Source organism: Panicum virgatum, chromosome 8K, assembly GCF_016808335.1.
Source record: "Panicum virgatum strain AP13 chromosome 8K, P.virgatum_v5, whole genome shotgun sequence".
Lineage (NCBI taxonomy): Eukaryota > Viridiplantae > Streptophyta > Magnoliopsida > Poales > Poaceae > Panicum > Panicum virgatum.
This window is the reverse complement of record NC_053143.1, coordinates 306,129-328,406: the sequence shown is the minus strand read 5'-3', so window position 1 is coordinate 328,406 and position 22,278 is coordinate 306,129. Positions and strand designations below refer to the sequence as shown.

Sequence of the window (22,278 nt, the reverse complement as noted above, 5' to 3'; positions counted from 1 at the left end):
AAAGTTACAGCTTGGGCCTCTCTTGCGGCTCAGCCCTTGAAGCTTCTTGTTCGGTCGCCATTTGCTAGATTCTTCTGGCGGCCCACACCCTTGACCCTGTCCAGGATTTGACGCCAACAATCCATCAATACTGAATACCACTGATGGAGGATGATAGTAATGGATCATTAGCACTGCTGCTAGCTCTCAAGTAGGAATGGTCAAGAACGACAAATTGATGCCAGACTGCTAGTACATGTGCCAGAATTTGGATCCAACACAAAAAAAAAGAAGTAAACAAACTTACTGTTTGCACAAGAAATGAATGCAACAAGCTCTGGAATAATATTGTCGCCTCCAATTAGCTTATACAGATTGATCAGCACAATAGTTACTCCCGTCTCACAACTGGTTTCTTTTGGCCTTCTCTTAGTATGGTCTCCCTATATTTCTTCAGTGTGTCATCATCTGAACCCTTAAGACAGACTTCCTTGAGCTCAGATAGGTTTTCAAGGCCAACAAACTGGTATTTCAATCCATTGGAGGGGCTTCTTGAGCTACAGGGGAAAGGGCCCTCGCTGGTTATACACTGGGTCCGCCCCTGACTGGAGCAATCAACCTTCAGTTGTTCTAATTTTTTCATGGCATTCGATCCAAAGGTAACTTGTAGGTCGGAGCTGGAGCTGCAAGCAATCTTGAGAATCTTGACCTTTTTATAAGAATTAACCTCCTTAACATTTTTATTGGCTTTTATATTGAGCTTGCCATCTTGAAACTGCTTGGCAGAAATACCTAGAATACACAATTCTGGGAGCATGCCGAGGAACATTATGACATCATCAGATGATGCATCTTGTTCTGGCTGTTTCAAAATTTTATCCATCTCCAGATCTATCTTTGTGATCTTGGTAAGGTTCTCATTCCATGCTGGCAATTTGTCTCCAAGACCATACAGTTTAAGGCTCCGCAAGCTCCCCAAAGGAAGGGGAATACCCACCAAGCAATCTTGACTGTTCTTGACGAGCCGCACCGATAGGGATTCCAAATGGACAAGATCTGATATCGTGGAGAAAAAGTTGAGTTAATTCTCTCAATGCCATTGAAATTTTTGCCAATCCCTTGAATGCCACTAAATGGCATTGAAGGGATTTTTTGTGTGTCTATGACATGTGGGGTCAATGGCAATCGAGGGATTGACTAAAATTTTAATGGCATTGAGGGAATTAGCTCGAAAAAGTTCTTCTGTTATTCTTGTTGATTCCAGACACTCCAAGCTTGCGCAACTGTGTGAGCTTTTTGAGATCTTTCAAAATGGCCTTTGTCCCAGAAGCACTGACGTTGACAACACCAAGCGTGTGCAGCGCTGTCAATTCTCCAATCCCGGGAGGGCGGGAGGCATCATCACGCCAACCAGGTGACGACATCTACAGCTGCTTGACAAACGGGACAATGAAACATGTGGTGTTGATGGTTCCTGCTGGTCTGCTGCAGCGGTTGTGCCAGCTCGGATATATTGCAGGCTGTGTAACTTGGTGATGTTAACTGGCAGAGAGACTATGGAGGTGTGTCTGATATCCAGGGTCTGGAGCTGCCTCAGATCACCCACTGAACTTGGCAAACGGCAGATTTCACTGCGTTTTCGCAGCGAGAGGAACTTGAGGCGAAGAAAGCACTTCACAATCTTCTTAAGATCACTGCACTTTACATCTCCCTTGGTCACATCCTCTAGATCAAGCACCCGAAGCAGCTTCATACTTTCCGAGATGAAGAATGATTCCCATTCTCCCGACACTGTTAGGGACCATAGCTTGGAGAAGTCAATGCTCTTGAAAACAATTCTGTCCCTATCCCAGCTTTCTGATATGACAAGATGGCGTCCTGTACGCTGGGTGGACATGGTACATCTGCCATTCAGTTCAAACACAAGGTCGTCTTCCAACCGTTGCGAGATGATGTACTCCCGGAAAAACCCATTGACTTGGCATGAGGTCATCCTTGTGTCACCAAGCTCCACTGAGGATGGCTGCTGGAATATGCTTAGACTGAGGAGGTTCAAGAACTGCTTCTCCCCGTTCTCCTCAGCGGATTCTTCAGGGCCATCTCTTGAGTATCCCTCTGCAGTCCACCGCCTAACTAGACGCCTCCGCCGAATGTGCTTTTCTGGAGGGAAAATTGAAAGGTAAAGATACATGGCTTGAGAAAATCTGGGCAGTTGCGGAAGTAGGATTGCACTAGTTAGGTTGGCGCGCTATGCGCGCCTATTAAAAAAATTGACCTAAACTAATAATGGGAAAATATTATCTCCTATTATGTTCAAGACAATATGGTATCGACATATTGAATCAAATATAAAAATTACTGTAAATTAGCATGTTAGTTTAGAGTCTGAGAGGGTACCAGTCCCAAGCATTTTAGTGAGGAGGTACATATAGCTTTTTTTAGGAGTTTACTATTTTTTTTTGTGCTAATAGGTATAGTTGATGGATTGGTTTACATTGATTGTTAGTTTTGATAGAGAAAAAAAAAGATAAAATTAGCGATGAATGAATATTTCAATTATATTTTTTGAGCCTATGAAGTGAAAGCAAAGTTCAAAAAGTAGTAGGGCTACCGCATGCGAACGTAGTATACAAAGTCTAGCAATTATGTTTATATATGGGGAGTAATTAAATATATTTTGTATTTTCAAATAATGGAAGAAACGTATTTTTTAAAAAATAAAGGGACCCACGGTGGGTCCCACGAAACAATGTGCGCGGGTCCCAACTGAATAATACGTGGGTCCTACTTGAATAGTACGTGGGGTCCCACCTGAATAGTACGTGGGGTCCCACCTTAATAGAATGTGGGTCCCACGTGGGTCTCGCACGAACAGTACATGGTACTGGTTCCCCGTGAGTCCCGCCTGAATAGTATGTGGGTCCCACGTGGGCCCCGCTTGAATAGTACATGGGTCCCACGAGGGTCCGCCTGAATAGTACATAGGACCCCATGAACAGTGCATGGGCCCATGTATGAACAGTACATGGGCCCATGTGGGGCCAGAACGCACGGCGTCGCTCCAAATCTTGGAGCCTTTAGATAGGTATATAATTCAACAAAACAGAACCTGCAGTCCACCAAACTCTCCACTGCTCTTCAACTCTTGCATAAATTTATTATTGGTAGAGGTTGCTCGCTCCTTCAATCCAACTGTCGTTCTGGCTAGCAAACCGGCAATTTTAACTGTAACTTTGGGAAGTCCGCCACACCTTGAAACAAGTTTTCGCACCAAGGCTTCAACCTCAGGCGCCAAATCCCCCTTCTTTGAAACCTGTTATTCGAAACATTTTAGAGATTAACATCAGTTGAGACGCCAAACACGAGTTAGACTTCACATTGAGTTCTATTTCCATAAATAAGTAAAGTACACTATGTCCATCAACCTCTACTTTTATAGGACCGGAGTCTTAGGAGACAGTACACTACCGAAGAATGGGCAATCTATCCTCTACATCCGTCCTGGTGTGAAATAGAGCCGGTACTGATAGAAGAATCAGTCTCGGTTCGAAATATGGTACCCCTGAAAAGGTTTTAGTCCGTGTTGATGTTATCAACTGGGATTAAAAGGCAACCTTTAGTCCTAGTAACGGGGACTAAAGGCTACCCTTTAGCCCTAGTTGGTAACACCAATATGGACTAAAGCCTCACCACCCGAGACTAAAGCCTTCTAAGAAATTACAATAAAAGAAAAACATCCTCTATGTAGTTAGATGTAGCAGTGAGTTACTGCCAAATTTACATAAAAATTATCCACAATGCCATTATAAAAGATGAACTAAAGTGACCTCTAAATTGGTATAATTACTCATCATGCCATTATAAAAAGGTACTCCCTCTATTCTAAAATATTTGATGTGGTTGACTTTTTTGCACAACTTTAATCATTCGTCTTATTTTAAAATTTTCAGAAGCTATTATTTCTTTTGTTATAACTTTTTATCATTAGTGATACTTTGAGCATGGCTTGTTTTTCACATATTTGCGTAAATTTTCGAATAAGACGAATGATAAAAGTTTTGAATAAACTTGAACACGTCAAATATTCGAGAACAGAGCTAGTAAATTAAAACTACCCTTAAATTTGCATATAAATTAGACGCTACTAGTCTATCAACACATGCTCTCGCACGGTGTCGGCGGTGTACCGACACCAAAATACCGTATAGGTATCCATAGAGAGCCTGTAGCGAAAATGGCCTCTCATGCCATATTTCAATATAATGTTTTGGCGATTGATGACACACGCAACACTTGAACTAATGTGTTTGCTTAGATGATATACTCAGGCTTTTAGGTTCAAGTGATGACAAAGAGAAGAGAGGCGAAGCTAGGCCCGAAGGGCCGCCCCTACGGGGGTTCCCACGGGGGTCGAGGGGGAGCCGCCCCTCGCGGGTCTCAGGGCAGCGCCCTGAAACCTAAAAGAAATCAAGTCACCGGTTGAACCGACGCCAAGCAAATTACACACGTTGGTGCATTGACTTGAGCACGTCTGGGAGTTTTAGTATCACCGGTTAAACCGACGTAAGGCAAAATGTACTCATCGGTGCAATGACAGAGATGGCCTGCGGGCTAGGGTTTGGCACCGGATGAACCGATGATAGGAAGTTTGAATACGTTGGTGCAATGGCAGAAGCAGACCAAGAAAAATGCATACATCGGATGAACCGATGATGTACCGGTTAATGGCGTCGGTGCAGTTGTCCAGAGAGTTTGTTTTTCAAGGATCAGAGGACAGTTGCACTCACCGGTTAAACCGACGCTAATATTACATACACCGGTCGATTGCGTCGGTTGATTGCCCGTACACGTAACGGCTAGTTTTCAGTGGGCAGTTTAGTATCACCGGTTAAACCGACGATGGCAATTTAGGGAGCATCGGATTAACCGGTGTTAAGCACATTTCTGGCAGCTTTTCTCCAACGGCTATATTTGCTTGTGCTGCCTATATATACCCCCAAGGCCGGGTCATTTGAGTGTGCTGGAGTTCAAGGAAGTATACAAGAGCTAAAGATCATCTCCAACCACCATAGAGCTTCATTGTACATCATATAGGCTTAAGCACACTTGTGAGAGTGCTTAGTGCTTGTTTAGGCTTAGTTCTTGAGAGAACTAGCTTGAGAGAAAGCCTTGCTGCGGCAAGCACCTTGTGTACTCGTCGTGTGACCCTCCGACTTGGTGTGGAGTGGCAACGACACTTTGTGCGGGGAAGGAGGCCCCTACTTGGTGTTAAAGCTCCAAGATAGTGAAGACGGTGCCGTGGTGACGTTTCGAGATAGATGGTGGCGGTGACCTCGTCTTTGTGACTTGGCGTCACTTAGCCTTTGCTTGTCGGGAGCCTTGGAGGCGTGGCAAGACGGTGATCAAGCGAAGAGACTCGGCATCACACTTGTTCTTTGTGAGCAAGTGGCCGTGGACGTAGGGAGGGACTTTGGTGTCCTAACCGAACCACGTTAAATCGTGTGTCTTGGTGTCTTCACGGGAGTTTGCATATCCTCTCCCTTACCACTTTACTTACCGCATTACGTTTCCGCATTTACTCTTTCTTGCTTACCTTTACTTTCCTAGTTAGTTTGATTAGGATTGGCTATAGGTTGCAAGTCTTTTGGGGTAAGTAGAGGGTAGCATAGATAAATCTTAGTCATAACTAGCATGTGTAGGACGTGTTAGGTTTATCTTATGCAATTAGATTGAGCCCTAGGATAGAAAAGTGATTAGCGACCCTATTCACCCCCTCCCCCTCTAGGGTCGGACACCCCGGTAATCATTAGAGAGCCCCGGGCGCCTCGTGCATCCGTACTGGAGTACAGTCCATGCCTATAGCAGGCGCGGACCAAAGGCCCTTTTGCTGAGGTAGGCCTGCCAGCCCGTCCTTGGGCTGGACACGTATCCGTAGTGGAGCTGTGTATGCGTCTCTGGGGTATGGGGTCCCCGTGGCGCTAACACACGGATTCGAGTCTTCGAAGACACATATTTTAAAAGTCGGCAGGTAAATCCAATAGTCATAGAAGTTTAAAATTTTAACTAAATATAAGTATATTTTTGTTATTTTTTATTTTGCAGTTGCTACGATAATTGGAAATGAATATGGAGTGCCCATTTAATTAGTTCTAGACGGATGCGCAGTAGATGGAATATGTATTCGAATATTTTTAATTTTGAATATAAAAATAACCATGAGAACCCATTAGGTGTACCTTCCACATGTGTGGCTCAATTAGACCTAACATTTTGTCACATGGCAATCTATAATACTATGCTTTTTTAATTGTAATCTTGGCGTTTTCCATTTAATTCCAATGTCGTAACATATGTTATATGTAAGACGATTTATTTCCCTAAGCCGCAGATCACGTTTTTTTTATTGCAGCCGCAGATCACGTTGGGGAGACGTAAAGGGGTCTTGGATTATGCCGAACAGCCTGGATAATGGCCAACAGCCCATGCATGAGTCCTGCGGGGATTGGGGGAAATAATAATTATGCCAGGCATGCAAGATCTAATGGCAATTGAGCAATCTATCTTCCGACGAATGGATTGCTGCTGTTTCTGATTATCGTAAAAATTTCTAAGATTTATCTTTTTTTACAGCGTGTCTCATTAGAATTAGCATGGATGCTACAAATGTAGTTTCCAATTAGTAACAGTAATATTCTATTATGAAATATGGTTACTACAATTCTCTATATTTGGTTATAAATTACCCGCCTTGACATTAGATGAATAACCCCTATATTTTCATATAATTACCCATCATGCCCTTATGAAAAACATTTTAAAGTGAAGATCTAAATTTTGGGTACAAATTGCACAATTAGTAATTATATAATGTGATTTAAAGTAACCCCTTAAACTTAAGTCTAAATTACCAACACTTACTATTATAATAACTAATCTATGTAACCACTTCATGGAAATTCCTACTAAAATGTCCTCTCAAATCTTTATCTAAATTACTAGCATCTACTATTATAAAAAATTGATAGATAGTTAGATACATAATGTTTCTATGTTTTTTATATAATTCCAACTACACAACTAATAACATATAGTAAAGACTAGTAAAATATTTTTATCAAATTTAATTTAATGTAATGAACTAATTTGGAATCTAATTTTCCACATATAACAACATATAGAGAATCTACATAACCATTTCAGGTTACATGTAAACTACGCTCCATCATTATTATTAAATCCATTAGGGAAGCCGCAATGTGAGAACAAGAGGTAGTATTTAAGACTTTTGATTGGCAAGATACATTGTGGCAGGTAGTAGTAAAGGGGCCAACAGCTGCTACTCACAATAGAGCTATTACCTAGCAACAAGATATAAAAAGTATTGATTGAGCGTTTATGCTTTTTTTAATCATTGTGTATGTGATCCACCTTAACTACCGCTGCACTGCGATAATTGGCTCCCACTTCGGCAACATGCATCGTCCTTGCTCTTAGGGTATGAACAATCGAGTGATAGTGAAGAATAGCAACATTTAGTAGTGGCCCCAAATTTCTATATGAATTTTTAATGTTTATGCCCGTAAACAATACTAGCTCATGCTTCAGCACGGGTAGATGCACTAGTATTTCACTAGTCTATCAACCCATGCTTTCGCACATGTTAGAGTCTTAAATGTATTATGTGTTATAGTACAACATATATAGATATATGTTAATAGTTAGTTTCTTATAATAGCATATCTTGCTAATGTACATGTATGCTTAATTGATTTAGATAATCTTTGATACGATTGCAAAAGTAGGTAATTTTAATATAAATTTGAGGAGTTACTTTCATTATACTATCAGTCATAATAACAAAGGTAAACAATTTAGATATAAATTAGAGGGGCTATTTGGTATTATCCATCATAATAGCAAATGTGAGTAATTATGTATAAATTTAGGGTGTTATTTCATATTTTCTTTCATAATGGTAGAGTGGGAAATTAATATGTAATTTTAGGGGTTATTTAATATTGTTTTGATAATGGAAAAGGTGGGTGATTACTTAGAAAACAGATTTATATTAAGATTCCAACCTATCAATTGCTGATCAGATGTTTCTGATTATTGTGAGAATTTCTATGATTTTATTTTTTTCTAGTGCATCTTATGAGAATTGATGTGGAAACTTCAAAAGAAGTCTATAATCAGTAATAGTAAGATTAGGCACAAGATGTCTGTTTCATGGAAAGGTTTCTAGCATCTTTAATGAGAAAAACAGACAAAAACTGAAGGTAAATTTGAAAATGGGAAAAATCTGCAAAAAAAAAGATATTTGTTTTCATTGAGAGTTGAACCCATGACCTTTCATAATGGTAGAGGTGGATAATTACTTAGAAAACAGGTCTAATGACTATCAATATTCCAATCAACCAATTGATGGTCGGATGTTTCTGATTATTGTGAGAATTTCTTAGATTTATCTTTTTTTCTAGCGCGCTTTGAAAGTAGTGTTTCTTTTAGAACCTTCAATTAGTAATAGTAAGACAAGATACTCCCTCGGTTTAAAAATGTATGACGCGGTTGATTTTTTTTCTAAAACTTTGATTGTTCTTGTTATTCAAAAAATTTATTCAAATATGTAAAAATGTAACTCATACTCAAACTATGTTTAGTAATAAAAAAATCATAACAAAATAAATGATAAATTGTGATTTTTTTAATAAGACGAGTGATCGAAGTTTTGAAAAAAAAGTCAACTGCATCATACATTTTGTGAACAGAGGGAGTGATTGCTAAACCATAGAGCTATATACTTATCATTTAGTTGACAACATTAATCTAGATTCATCATACATCTGCCTAACTGAGCTATATTACCTTTTTTTTTCAACTTACTGTATGTAAAAGTATTCTCCATTTGACACAGACAAGTTTCTACCTGGATGGTGTAAAATCGTAGCCCAAGCTTATTCCATGGCCAGCATACTATCGGTCGTTCCCCCCACGTACAAAAAAAACCCAGCATACCTTTTCCTTTTTGGTTTATTTAGTATTTTTCTGAAAACTTTCAAACAGTTGTTTCATGGCCGGAATTCCATTCTCGAATCTATTTTAATGAAAAAAAGCAGGTATTCAAAGTAATGGCTAAAGGGAAGAAAGCTTTCTTTCGAAAGTTGGATCTATATCACAGGATGAGGGAAGTTGTTCCTTGTAGCAAACAAAAAGGAATTATATATACGCATCGAATATAAAAGGAATAGCCTTTGTGTAATTAAGAAGGCCAGCAGGTTACATAGGAAATTAGCTTAGCATATAACATGCATGATGAACTAGTATGCGATGACCTTCGTACACAAAAATACAAGCTAGCAGCGTATATATGGAGTCAGTGATATAATGCTATAGTTGTTGGTCTAGATCATGCATCAGCATACACGCTGTATCTATCTGCAGTAGTAGACGGCGGCAAGCCTGCAGCAAGAGGTAGCCACATGTCGATCAGCCCCTAGAGCAGAGAGGGCAGGTGTTGTTGCCAGCCTGGAACCATCCGGCGATGCATCCCTTGTGGAACTGGTGGCGGCACTCCGGCATGACGCTGCACAGCTCGCCGTCTTTAAAGGGGCCCAGGCAGATGGTGGTCAAACATGATTGGCCTAGTCCACACAGCAACATCAAATAAGCGAACTCAAGCTGTCATATACACGATTTGGACACATATTTCATTAAGAGGAGAAAGCGACGACAAAGTGGGCTTGAATCCCAAGTCTCAAGAGCGGGTATTACATTACAACAATGTCACAACTAACTACCGGCAACACAATTCTTAAACTACTGAAGAAAACTAATAGGTGACTTTGGTACTTGTGGAAAGAACAATGACAATGAGTCTTTGACATCAAGGCCCAAACACAAGTGAAAATTGCTAATACAATTCAACAAGGAAGCTTCCTATATGAATGGGAGCATCACCAACTTGCCATGAACCGCTAGTGTCTGTTCGGGATGGCTAGCGGTTGTCATGTTCAATCTCTGCCGGTTGCTTTACACACACTCTTTTATTTTACAGTTTCTATAAATATAATAGTGTAATGTTGTAGCCTCCTCTTACTATAATGCAATGGCAGTGCACCTGCCCTTTCACACTCCAAAAAAAAGTAGAAGAGATGTGGGCATAATAATCTCCCCCAGATTGCAAAGTACATGTTCCACTTGGTGTTGATGAAACAAGAGAAATCGCCACCCTTCCTCATACTTACTGAATCAGTAGTTCATGACTCGTGGCATGACTATCTAGCAGTCCCCAAAATGCAGATTTTTATCTTATTGTGCTCAGCCATAGAGTTGCATTCTCTTTGCATTATTGTGCCATGATTTTAGGTATCTGAAATGTTTATGTAACAGAACTGATTAGAGAGTCATTCGAACATCATCAGAAGATCTCACTTAAGCATCTCGCCTTAACCCAGCATGATCCGTATTTAATGTGTTTGCGAAAAACTGATTGATTCCACTGTCAGCAAAACAAGTTGGCGCTTGAAGAATCTTGCCAAGTTTGTGAGAACCAACATCAAATTCTTTGCGTATCCGGTAAAAGTTTTCTGCACATGGAGCAGTACAATTAATTGAGAATTCCTTTTTAAGAAGAAAACAATTCTGAATGAAGCAACTGATTAAGGACAAAATAAGCAATAATTCATAAAATTAATTCACAACACAGTTGTATACCAGAAGAAAGTTATTTCATACAAATCAAATGAAAATCATAAATACTCTCAAACTGAAGACATAATGATATATGTGCCCACATGTTCTGACCAGAAAAGTGGCAGCAGCACGTGACATTATTAATGTAGTACATAATGGAGAGAAACGTGCCGCAGATTTGTGATTAGACACAGTGCAATATGATGGGGACGGGGTGACAAGATCTTCTATTAGGTGGGGATTGTTGAGTTGGCCTTGGTCATATGCTTATTGTACATGTTCACATCACAATGGATGGTAGGCCAGTGAGCCTAGACATGCTACTCCTTCAAATGTTGTTGGTTCCTTTTACGCAGAATTGAAATCAAAACTCTTCAGTGTGCATCAACAATGTAGCAGCTAGGTAGCCCATATAACATTAGTTAGCGAAAATGGTAGATTTGGACAAGGTAGATATAGAGGCTGCATATTTGAATAACCCCTTGTCAAACAATACAATACTTGATGAGGGCAGCCCAGTTCAATCACACATCAGGTTCAATGAGACATATCATAAACATAAATCATCAAATGAAGGGCTTGTTTAGTAACATTTCTTCTCAATGTCGTAGTTTTGAAATACCATACTTTTGCAATTGTCGTGAAAATACCATGGTTTTATCTAGTTTCATTGAAACTACATAGTGTTTGGATACAACATTATAAACCATGATATTTAGGCAAGAGCTAGCTAAGCAATGAAAACTTTGGGTTGGAATGGAGTTTTCAATACTCCAAAATACCATGGTATCTATAAAACAATGGTTTTGAAAATATTGTTTTGCATAAGGCCGCGGTCACCAGGTATGGTATCCAAAGGGTGCATCTACTATTCCAACTGCCCCTCTCTCTGTCTACAGTACGCAAATAGTGTTTTGCACACCCATTTGCACTACCTGGTGACCTCGGTCTAAAGAAACCAAACACCTCACAGCATGAAGTACTATGGCTTCTCTAAAAACCATGGTATTATCTAAATACCATGCTCCCAAACAGGCCCAAAGTGTTTTGTAACTTTTGCATGAACAAAAAGTTATAATCATTAGCTGAGCAATTTGTGTTTTAACAATTCGAACAAAACAAGCAAAGCAAGAATTCTTTTCTCTGGGCACTGTTGACCCTTATAGAAGGAGTTCATACAAATGTTTAAGGTTGGAAGATCAAGTTGAGAACCCTATCAATAGATTTAATTGATAATAAGAAAAAGTGAGGAATACATGATTCATTCTTGCTATCTTAATAGATGATCTAAAGGCAGGAAACATACTTTTATTGACACTGCGTCCAAGATTGTTACTCTGCTTCAGTGGGTCAATAATATTTAGAAATTTTCGAGAGAATACTTGTGGATTATCCTTCGGGTTTCTAGGCAGAACAGTATAATCCTCTACGTGTTTTTTGAGGAACTCCTCCCAAGGAACAAAACCATCATCATGAATATCTGGTGGCTCAACTGTTCAACAAAATCCATGTCAATGACCAATAATTTCAAATGCAAAAAGTCAATGTTCTGCACAATTAATAATGCATTCACTTACTAACTAGCTCAGGTAGCAAAGATAAGGAAACAGGACCAAATAAACTGATCCCCTTATTATCCCAATCAAATTTGCTATAATAGTCAAGAAACCTATAGAGAACCTGCATATGGACATATAGTCATCACACTCCTAGGTAGGTACATATCTTGAAGAATTCAATATAAGATAGCAAAAAAAGGGGGAAATTTAAGCCACAACTCACAGCTAATGGACCATCTAGAGATTTGTGGAAGATATGGAAAATGTATAGGACTAGTGTCTCCAAGGCATAGGTAGAAATCAAACCACGGTGAGCACCAAGAATGCGGCTTTCATAATAGCACCAGTCTTTGATAAGCATTATGCTTCTCCTAAACAGGCAATCTTTTCCAATTTTTTGATCAACCTACAGATAAAACATTATGCAATATGACATAAGGAACACCAAAAGAGGAATTAATCGTCTTAAGTTCTAACTCATGTAGGAAGACTAAGGGAACATTTTTATCTTATTAAGAGAGTATTAGATTTGAGTTTAAGGATGCAGATAACCACAACTCGACATTTATGGGAACATATGGAATAGGGAGAAATATTACCTTCTCAAGAAATTCAAATGTAAGGAGCCCACCAATCTGATTAACTGAGATGTCCACTGCAATATTCTGCACGAGGCATTTCACCACCTTTACCTGAAACCAAGAAGATTTATTATAGGATGACAAATATGCCTGAAGTTTGTCCCTAGCCAACACATATAAATCAAGACAGATTTTCCAGTAACCTGTGCCACATTAATTCTTATAGCAATAGGACAAGAACCCCCCTCAAAAACAGCAAACTAAAAATGTTGATGTCATGTGTAGCCCATCAGGCCCCGGAGCAACATGAAAGTATAATAGGCAAGATGAAGAGGGGTGACATTCAAGTACATAAAAAGGTATGTTCAGTGTATTAGATAATTTATAGGAATGGCAACTTATAAGTAAAAATGCAGGAAACTAAAAGTACATCGATTCAACAAGTGGACCACAATAATCTCCTGTGAAGTGAAAAGTCTAAAAAATGATATACTGATATGTGACCTCAAATTGAATATATATTCAAAACAAAGAGCAATACGGTAACTATAAAAAAACTAACATAGCAGAATGAAATACCTCAGCTGGGACATACTGGACACCCTTGACTTCAAATTCAGAATCTTCCCTTTGCTCTTCTGATTTTAGAATAGCACACACTTCGTTTTCTAGATTCTCATCATAAATCTCAGGGCCAACTAACGTCAAGTCAATATCTCCATTAGGAAGATATGTTTTCAAAGGAACAGATCCAAATGGAGAGACCTACGTGTCAAAGAAAAAAAAAGTAAGGGTTAAGTTTGTACTTCTTTCCATGTGATGTGGCTTATTATCATATATAGCACCAAGGAAGCACACATGTGAACATCTAGTAGGAGGAAACAAGTAATGCCACTTTAGTGATACTGATTTCATCAAATAATTTAAATTTAACCCTGTGTGCTTTGTATCCAGTTTATTTAGGTTGTGACACATGTTTGCCAGGTCTCATGTGTCCGCTTGTATAAACAATGATAAGAAAACAACCTCGATTACGCAGCTTCTCTGAAACTCTTGATTCAAGTCATGGCCTTATACATAATAATAATCTGAAGAAATGTGATGGCTCATAGCCTCATAGTAGTAGGACAAAAATACAGATATGCTATTGATGTATAAAGCCCGAGGCTTTATTCCTTAATATGCTATAGACCACGACCAGAATAATCTGTTGCAGGGAATGTAATCTGAGTACCTGATACCCGGTGTGAGACCTGAAGAGGCGCTGGACATAGTCGATGACGGCGGCGCGGAGTTGGTCTGAGGAGACGGTGGGCTGGATCTTGTGCATCACACGGCGGGTGACGCTCTCGAAGCGCCGCCAGGTGTCCGGGGAGATCGACGAGGGGTCCGGGTGTGCCGGCACGGGTGCATGCACCGGCGAACAGTCGCCGATGTTCACCATGGACATCCTAGCCCGAAGCCCGGCACGAGAACCTCTTCCCGGAGCGGAGGCCATCGGCGCAGGCGGGGTCGTGATCTGGAGTTCTGGACGCCGGCGGCGTGTGGTGGGAATTAATATACTACACCTTTCACCGGATTCTCCGGGCCTACGGTGCGTCGGTGCCTACCTCGCTTCTTCCCTCCACCGCGTGGACCGCCGGCCGGTTCCCAGTCTCCCTCCGCATCAGCCTCTGCCATTATCTTACTCAAATCAGCGGGGCCATACCAACCACCGCGTTAATCACCCTAAATCATCTGATTAATCTCCAACTGGACTAGGGATTACGAAGTTGCTGCGTGCTGAAAGAGAACCCAGAAGCCGCATCTGCCGGTGATGCCATACTAGATATTGATAGACGAGCGAGGAAAACCACAACTCCCTGGGTTTTATGGTTCACTCAAGCAGAAGTAGCCCTTACAGTCTGATACACGTGTTTGACGTTTCTGCAGGAATTCAGGGATAATCTCAGATGAGCACCGGTGAATTATGCATAGCCCACCCCCACACACACAAGTACACAACTCAAATATCGGATAGCATATACACACCTTAATTATAAAAACCAACCATACACTACCGGAAACCCGATGTTTGCCGAGTGCCGAAGGCTTTGCCGAGTGCAAGATATCGAACACTCGGCAAAGTTACAATTTGCCGAGTGCTTACCAAAAACCACTCGGCAAAAATTAAACACTCGGCAAAGATTGGCTTTGCCGAGTGCCTGATTACAGACACTCAGCAAACCCACCTTTGCCGAGTGCCACGCGGGCAGCACTGGGCACACAGCCTCACGTGTGCGCCGCAAACTCCCGCCGCGCCCGTTACCCGTCACGGCCATTATTGTTTGCCGAGTGCCCGCAAGGGGACACTCGGCAAACACCTCTTTGCCGAGTGCCGCAACCTCTTGGCCCCCACATTGCGCACCTCTCACTTACATGTGGCCATATCAGGTGTCGTCTTCAACACTCTCGCTCCATTCTCTACGCTGCAACCTCTGCAGCTGCCTCTACTTTACTGTCGCCACTGCTGCTATGGATGTAGGTTGATGTGTGCTTAGCCCTCACCCCTTCTCTACTTCATCCCTTCCCTCTCACTTGCATCGATTTCTCCCATGCCGAATCATTGCTGCACTCCCCCCAGAGCCTTGACTAGGAGCATCTGCTGCAGTTCTCCCATGCCGAGACAGCCATATTTCTCGGCATCCACGTCGCCCTCGACCACTCCTTCCTCACCACCAAGTGGCATAAGGCGCTCTGGGATGCCATCGTTGTGTGCCTCCAGGAGCGACGAAGGCTAGGGGTTTTGGCAGTGTGAGGCAGAACATGAGGTGGAGCTATGCCATTGCTAGGTCATGGTGATTCTACGCTAGGTCAAGAGATGAAGGACAACGAGCATGAGAGACCAAGAGTTGTGCATGAGAACAAGCGACGCAGCACCATGGTTGTGTTGGGGCCTTGGGGGGGGAGGGGCGAGATCTTGGCGCAATAGTACTCATCATGGTTCCTCTGCCATCCATGGTCATGCGCCTCAAGATTATTTGAAGAAATTTGTGAAATTTGAAATTGTATTCAAATAAATTTCTGAAAACAAATTCAGAGTGGCCACTTTGCCGAGTGTCCAGTCAGGGCACTCGGCAAAAGTTTAGTATGCCGAGTGTCCTGTCAGGGCACTCGGCAAAAGCTGACTTTGCCGAGTGCCCCGATCTTGCACTCGGCGAAATTTCTGTTTGCCGAGTGCCAGATCGGGGCACTCGGCAAAGTCAGCGACACTTAGTGTTCCGAGGCGCCCGCACACGCGTGCGCGCACACACACACACAACACACGCACGGCCGCCGCATCCCGCCCCCCCCCCCCCCCGCCGCCGCCCGCGCTGCGCCCCGCCCCCGCCACCACACCGCGCCCCCGCTACGGCCGCCACATCGCGCCCCCGTTCCTGCTGCCGCACCCCGCCCCCGCCACATCCCGGCCCTGCTGCCGCGCTCGCGCCGCTTCCCCGCCCCGCCCCGGAGGCCGCGCCCGACGACGACGCCGCGTCAACGTCCTCGCCTCGGAAGCCGCGCGGGCTCCCGACGCCGAGGCCCGGCCGTCCCCGGACGCCGGCTCCCCGCCCCAGCAGCAGCGTCCCAGGGGCTCGGCTCGTCCCCGACGCCGTCTACCAGCCCCAGCACCGCCTCCGCACCTCGGGTGCCACCAGCGCCGTCTCCCCGCCCCTGGAGGCCGCGCCCGCGGCCCGGCTCGTGGCTCCCGACGCCGGCTCCCCGCCCCGGCAGCGGCGTCCCCGGGATTTGTGTATGTGACTGTTAATTGCATTTTTTGTTTGATATATCTTTCACCTTAGGATTTGTGTCTTGGGAAGGCAGTGCTCAAATGGCAGAACTAGGGATGGAAATATGGCCAAAATGTACATAATAAATTTGTGTTTTTTGTATAAAAAAGAACTTTTTTTGTCATAGTTAAATAGTGAGAGATCAGCTGTAGGCATGTGTCTTCTTCAAATAAAATGAGATTTGTTTTGTTAACATGATCAATAAATCATTGCCATATCTCTGTGCAGTATGAATATTGACTCACAAAAATCCTTGAAAACAAAAAGTGCAGTATGATGAGACTGATTTCCAAATAATTCGTAACACTTATTAGCCCTCACATGCATGCATGAGCCTTAAGAGGTGGATATTATGTCAACAGAGAAAGTCATGTTCAATGGGCCCTCAATGCATTAGTAGTTTCCGCTGATGATTTTGCTTTCTTGCTAGTCATGATGCTTAACCTTTTATTTGTTCTGACTGCACAAAATATAGGCTGGTAGCGGCGTCCGCCTGCGACGTGCTCGACGAGAAGCTTGAACTGCGAGTCCACACCAAGCCGGCCACGCCTACACCGCCGACCCATTGTAAGCACCGCCACCGTCTTTGCACCACCACCGCCTCGTAGTTCATGTAACCTAGTTAGGCGTCTCCCATTCGGAAGAGGTAAAATTGAGATATGCGGATCTTTGCATATCTATAATTGTATCTCTTTCGAATTGTCCACGTTATTTGGATAGCTTGAGGATGCGTAGATACGGATAGTTACCATGATCAACTCCCATCCGAGATAGAGTCTCGGCATCACCTCCCTGTTGTTTTCCGGATACACAATCTCCCTTTCGGGACGTGTATCTGGAGAACAGCGGGGAGGTGCTGCCGAAATTTTGTCTCGGATGGTAGTGGACCATGAAAACTGACCGTATGTATGCATCCTCGGGTGGGATTAGGACCTACCTTCACCTATTAGAATGTAGGGACAACACGTAGTTGCATTTGATTTTTATTCTCACTCCGGTCTAGAGGATGGATGACCGTCATTGGATGTACACGGGCCGTCCAAGTCAGGCTACCATGACCAATGAATGGATTCGAAAGACCAATGATTTTTTGGAAGCCGTGTGGAGTCAGGCTGAAGGATCGAGTTTCTTGTGGTGTCCGTGCAACAGATGTGGAAATAAGAAACAGATGTGGTGTCGTTGCTTTTAGTTATCTTTTGTTCGCATTGTAACATTTGGGTGAAATCTTATAGGCCCGGATGGACGAAGAGACGAAGAGGCGGGAGGACATCGAGGCGAGGCTAGAGGAGGAGCGAACGCTAAGGCAGGAGCAAGAGCGCAGGTGGCAGGAAGAGCAGATGCAGGAGCGGCAGAGGATGGAGCAGGCGCTTCTTGCTGAGCGACAGGCCGCGCAACAACAGATGCAGACCATGTTCTCATACCTCCAAGGCCTTGGCGTGACAATCAACTATCAACCGCCGCCAACGATGCCCTGGCCTCCACCACCGCTACCACCGCTAGGCCTTCCTTCTATCTTTCCTCCATCTGGCGCTACATGCACTCCTGTGAGTATGATATATTGATTTACTTTGCTTGCACGTACATATTCAAATTTTGAGATACTTTATGTCAATATATCATGTGCTATATCTGAAAGAACATCTAGACTCACTTAGTGGTTGGTTGATTAATGACATATGCTTTAATAAGAATGATTAGAAGGTATCACAGCTGATATATACATGAGCTAAGTCAACAACACAAGCAAAATGATTTATATTTCAAATGTCGTCCTTTATTCATATGGTATTGATTTTAAGAAATGATGAGTAGCACTGTCACTTACACTGAAGAGTAGTACTTTCAGAAAATAACTTACAGAAAGAGTAGTACTTTGTTATGAGTAATACTATGGCATCATAAAATAAGCATAGCCAATTTCTTCTACACAATTTCTAGATGACTTTTGGGATGTTGTATGTTACAGATACCCAAGTACCCAACTCGTTCTTTCAAGATAGAGAATACACCATCGCCTTTAGCGTGTAGTGAAAAGAGTATAATGATAATGATGAAGGCCTGCACTGGTTAGAGAATGATCAGTATGTGTGACCCCAGAAAAAAACTTGTGTGAGCTTGCTTGCTGCTAATTTTTCCATCGAGCCATGTGTCAGTGTCAGTGTAGTGAAAAGGGTATAATGATAATGATGAAGGCCTGCACTGGTTAAACATACATCTAATTTTTTTCTCAAGATGTAATCCTATGACAATTTTTTTTGCAGAATCAATCGATTGGGGGGGGGGGGTCAAATGAGCCTCCGGACGAGCATTCACCGGCACCGGCAGCGTCGCAGTGGCCACCTAGCTGATTTAGAGTTGTTTATGATATTTGTTCTACAGACTTGTTGTTGTTGGACTAGACTTGTCTAATTAGTTGGACTTGTGCTTGTTGAACGTTACACTTATGCATCGATGTTGGACTTATGCTATTTGTGATATTCGTGCGACGCAGCGTGAGATATTTGTGTTATTATGTGATGGATGTGCCATATATATACTGTATCGCTTGTCTGGAATGTATATATGCTTTCTTTGTGATGATGGATGTGGTTATTACATAAAAAACAGACAAAATACAAAAAAACAGCAAAGTTTGCCGAGTGGTTTTACCCTGACACTCGGCAAAGCAACCACTTTTCTATTTCCTGGAAAACATATTTGCCTAGTGTAATTACCTAGGCACTTGGCGAAGTTTGAAACTTCGCCGAATGCCAGACGTGTGGCACTCGGCGAAGATACAAACTTCGCCGAGTGCTAGAAGCGTGGCACTCGGCGAAGATCCAAACTTCGCCGAGTGCTGTATATCTGGCACTCGGCGAACTTTGGATCTTTGCCGAGTGCCACGAGTCCGGCACTCGGCGAAGTTCCGCTCCCATCCCGTCCCATCCATTCCATTCGGCCGTCCCGTTTCATTTTTTTTGCCGAGTGCGGCATGGCACACGGCAAAAATTTGCCGAGTGCTCGAGAAAAGGCACTCGGCATTGCCGTTTTCGCCGGTAGAAGAAAGGCCGTGTGCGCTTCGCCGAGTGCTACACTCAGCGACTTCTTTGCCGAGTGTTTTCCTGCCTTTGCCGAGTGTCTCTGGCACTCGGCAAAGTAGGCGAGTCCGGTAGTGATATTACCCTTCCTGGCCGGTTCAAAGTGGTTTTGTCTGCTGGTTTTTACTGACTCTTGGCCCCCCACATTGCGCACCTCTCACTTACATGTGGCCATATCAGGTGTCGTCTTCAACACTGTCGCTCCATTCTCTACGCTGCAACCTCTGCAGCTGCCTCTACTTTACTGTCGCCACCGCTGCTATGGATGTACGTTGATGTGTGCTTAGCCCTCGCCCCTTCTCTACTTCATCCCTTCCCTCTCACTCGCATCGATTTCTCCCATGCCGAATCATTGCTGCACTCCCCTAGAGCCTTGACCAGGGGCATCTGCTGCAGTTCTCCCATGCCGAGACAGCCATATTTCTCGGCATCCACGTCGCCCTCGACCACTCCTTCCTCACCACCAAGTGGCATAAGGCGCTCTGTGATGCCATCGTTGTGTGCCTCCAGGAGCGACGAAGGCTAGGGGTTTTGGCAGTGTGAGGCAGAACATGAGGTGGAGCTATGCCATTGCTAGGTCATGGTGATTCTACGCTAGGTCAAGAGATGAAGGACAACGAGCATGAGAGACCAAGAGTTGTGCATGAGAACAAGCGACGCAGCACCATGGTTGTGTTGGGGGGGAGGGGGGAGATCTTGGCGCAATAGTACTCATCATGGTTCCTCTGCCATCCATGGTCATGCGCCTCAAGATTTTTTGATAAAGACCCCCAGAAGTCCTATAACTTTATTGTATGATTTTTTGTGTGTCTTGACCATGTCTCGAATACTCCCTCGAAACAATTAAAATCTTTTAATTTAGTCCAAACCTCGCTAATATGTGGAGCCTATTGCCACGTCACCAAAACCACTTACAAAACCATTTTGAACCAGCCAAGGGGTTAATACGTCTTGTTTTTAGAATTTAGAGTTAAGGTGTCTATTTTGTACTACATTTGAGTTTGAGAAGGGGGTGTTCCAAACTCTAGACAAGTTCAGGGCGTAAAATGGACTTCATTCAATGTGTAAGATAGAAATATACTATAAGGGCCTAATTAGAAACATGGCATGGATTTTTCAAGCCCAAACAATTTTGTTTATCAAATTACCACCAACATTGGTTTATAGTTTCCACCATGTAGCGAAAATGGGCTTTTATGCTATATTTTGTATATTTTAGTGACTGGATGATGAAAACATGCTACTTGGACTAATGATCTTATCTACAAGTATATCCTCATATTTTTTAGGTCCAAGGGATGAAGGTTCGAAGGGCCGCTCTGACATCAAGGAAAACCAAGTGTTGATGTGTATTTGGAAGTCCCCAACAAGAATCAAAGAAGATTACATAAGTCGGTAGTTAAACCAAGGATGGAACATATATGTTGTTGGTGCGTTGAGTTGGACTGAAGAGAAACCAAAGAAATGAAGGCATTAGTTAAACCGATGATGAGAAGAAGTGAATGTCGGTACATTTGTCTAGAAAGGTGGTAGTTCAAGAGTTTAGGGCAAAATTCACTCAAAAGTTAAACTGACAAGGACATTTGTGTATATTTTGGTATATTAAAATAGATATTGGAGTATAACATCTAATTTGGTAATTGTGTCTTATCAGTTAAATGATGATGGTAGTCTCATAGGCATAGGGTTTAACCGATGTTGACAGCGATTTTGCAACAGCTTTTCCTATGGATCTTTTGGGGTGTAAGGGTTATTTATACCCTCCAAGGGCCTTGGTTGAGAGTGTTGAAGACGACAAAGAGTGTCGAGGTGATATCCAAGTGTTTGATCTACTCCAACCATCATATGCGATGTTAGTGCATCATCAAGCTTGCTAGAGCTTTGTAAGCAAGTGTGAGAAGCTTATGATAGGGTTAGTTGTTGAGAGATCAATGCAATTTCAAGATAAGTCTTGCTACAACAAGCAATTGTACTAATTGTCGATCCTCGAACTTGGTGTGGAGAATTGGCGACACTTTTTGCACGGATGAGGAGCAACCCCTACTCGGTGTTAAACTCCATAGTGAAAAAGGTGCCATAAATACCAAGAGAGATGGCAGTGGCCTTGTCATAGGTACGGTGGCAAGTTGGCCTAACCAAAACATGGGATAAAGATGTCTTCTCAAGTGTTTGCTTCCTCTTTCCTTGATCCTTACCACATTTATGTTTCTATATTTACATCTTGAGTGTCTTTACCTAGTCAATTGATTATGTTTGGCTATAGACTACAAGTATTTTCAGTAGATTAAATGATGTGATAGATAAACCTTAGTGATGAAAGTATCAAGATGTCCAAGAGGGGTGTGAATTGGACTCAAATTTCAAGAACTCAAAATTAAAACCTATTGCAATAGTCCCAGTTCACCACAGGTGCCTAATGTGTGACTAAGTTCTCTACACGATAAGAAGATAGCACCTAGGTCCAAATTAAAGCATGCAACTTTAGGAATTTAAATGCGTAATGTAAAATGCATGGAAGTAAAGAGGCAGGGGGAAAGAGGATTTGTTTCCTGAGGTATCAAAGAGTTGTGAATCCCTTAGT

General features: G+C 42.7%; 1 protein-coding gene and 1 pseudogene across 1 annotated transcript; both read right to left on the bottom strand.

The window, feature by feature from the left end:
- Nucleotides 1-370: 370 nt before the first annotated feature.
- LOC120646436 lies at nt 371-6,224 on the bottom strand (annotated as a pseudogene).
- A 3,677-nt stretch (nt 6,225-9,901) lies between these two features.
- On the bottom strand, nt 9,902-14,255 carry LOC120646083. The gene is made up of 7 exons (XM_039922801.1): nt 14,046-14,255; nt 13,391-13,576; nt 12,830-12,922; nt 12,454-12,636; nt 12,249-12,351; nt 11,978-12,163; nt 9,902-10,565 (listed from the first exon to the last, which is right to left on the bottom strand). Exons 1-7 carry the CDS (start codon nt 14,253-14,255, stop codon nt 10,411-10,413), a joined length of 1,116 nt encoding a protein of 371 aa, XP_039778735.1. The 3' UTR covers nt 9,902-10,410.
- Between the last annotated feature and the right edge of the window lie 8,023 nt (nt 14,256-22,278).

Coding starts and splice junctions, on each gene's coding strand:
- LOC120646083 (XM_039922801.1), bottom strand. CDS start 14,255: ATGGTGAACATCGGCGACTGTTCGCCGGTGCATGCACCCGTGCCGGCA. Junction 12,637..12,829: donor CATTTGAATTTCTTGAGAAG/GTAATATTTCTC, acceptor TTTTATCTGTAG/GTTGATCAAAAAATTGGAAA. Junction 12,352..12,453: donor CTCTAGATGGTCCATTAGCT/GTGAGTTGTGGC, acceptor GTCCATATGCAG/GTTCTCTATAGGTTTCTTGA.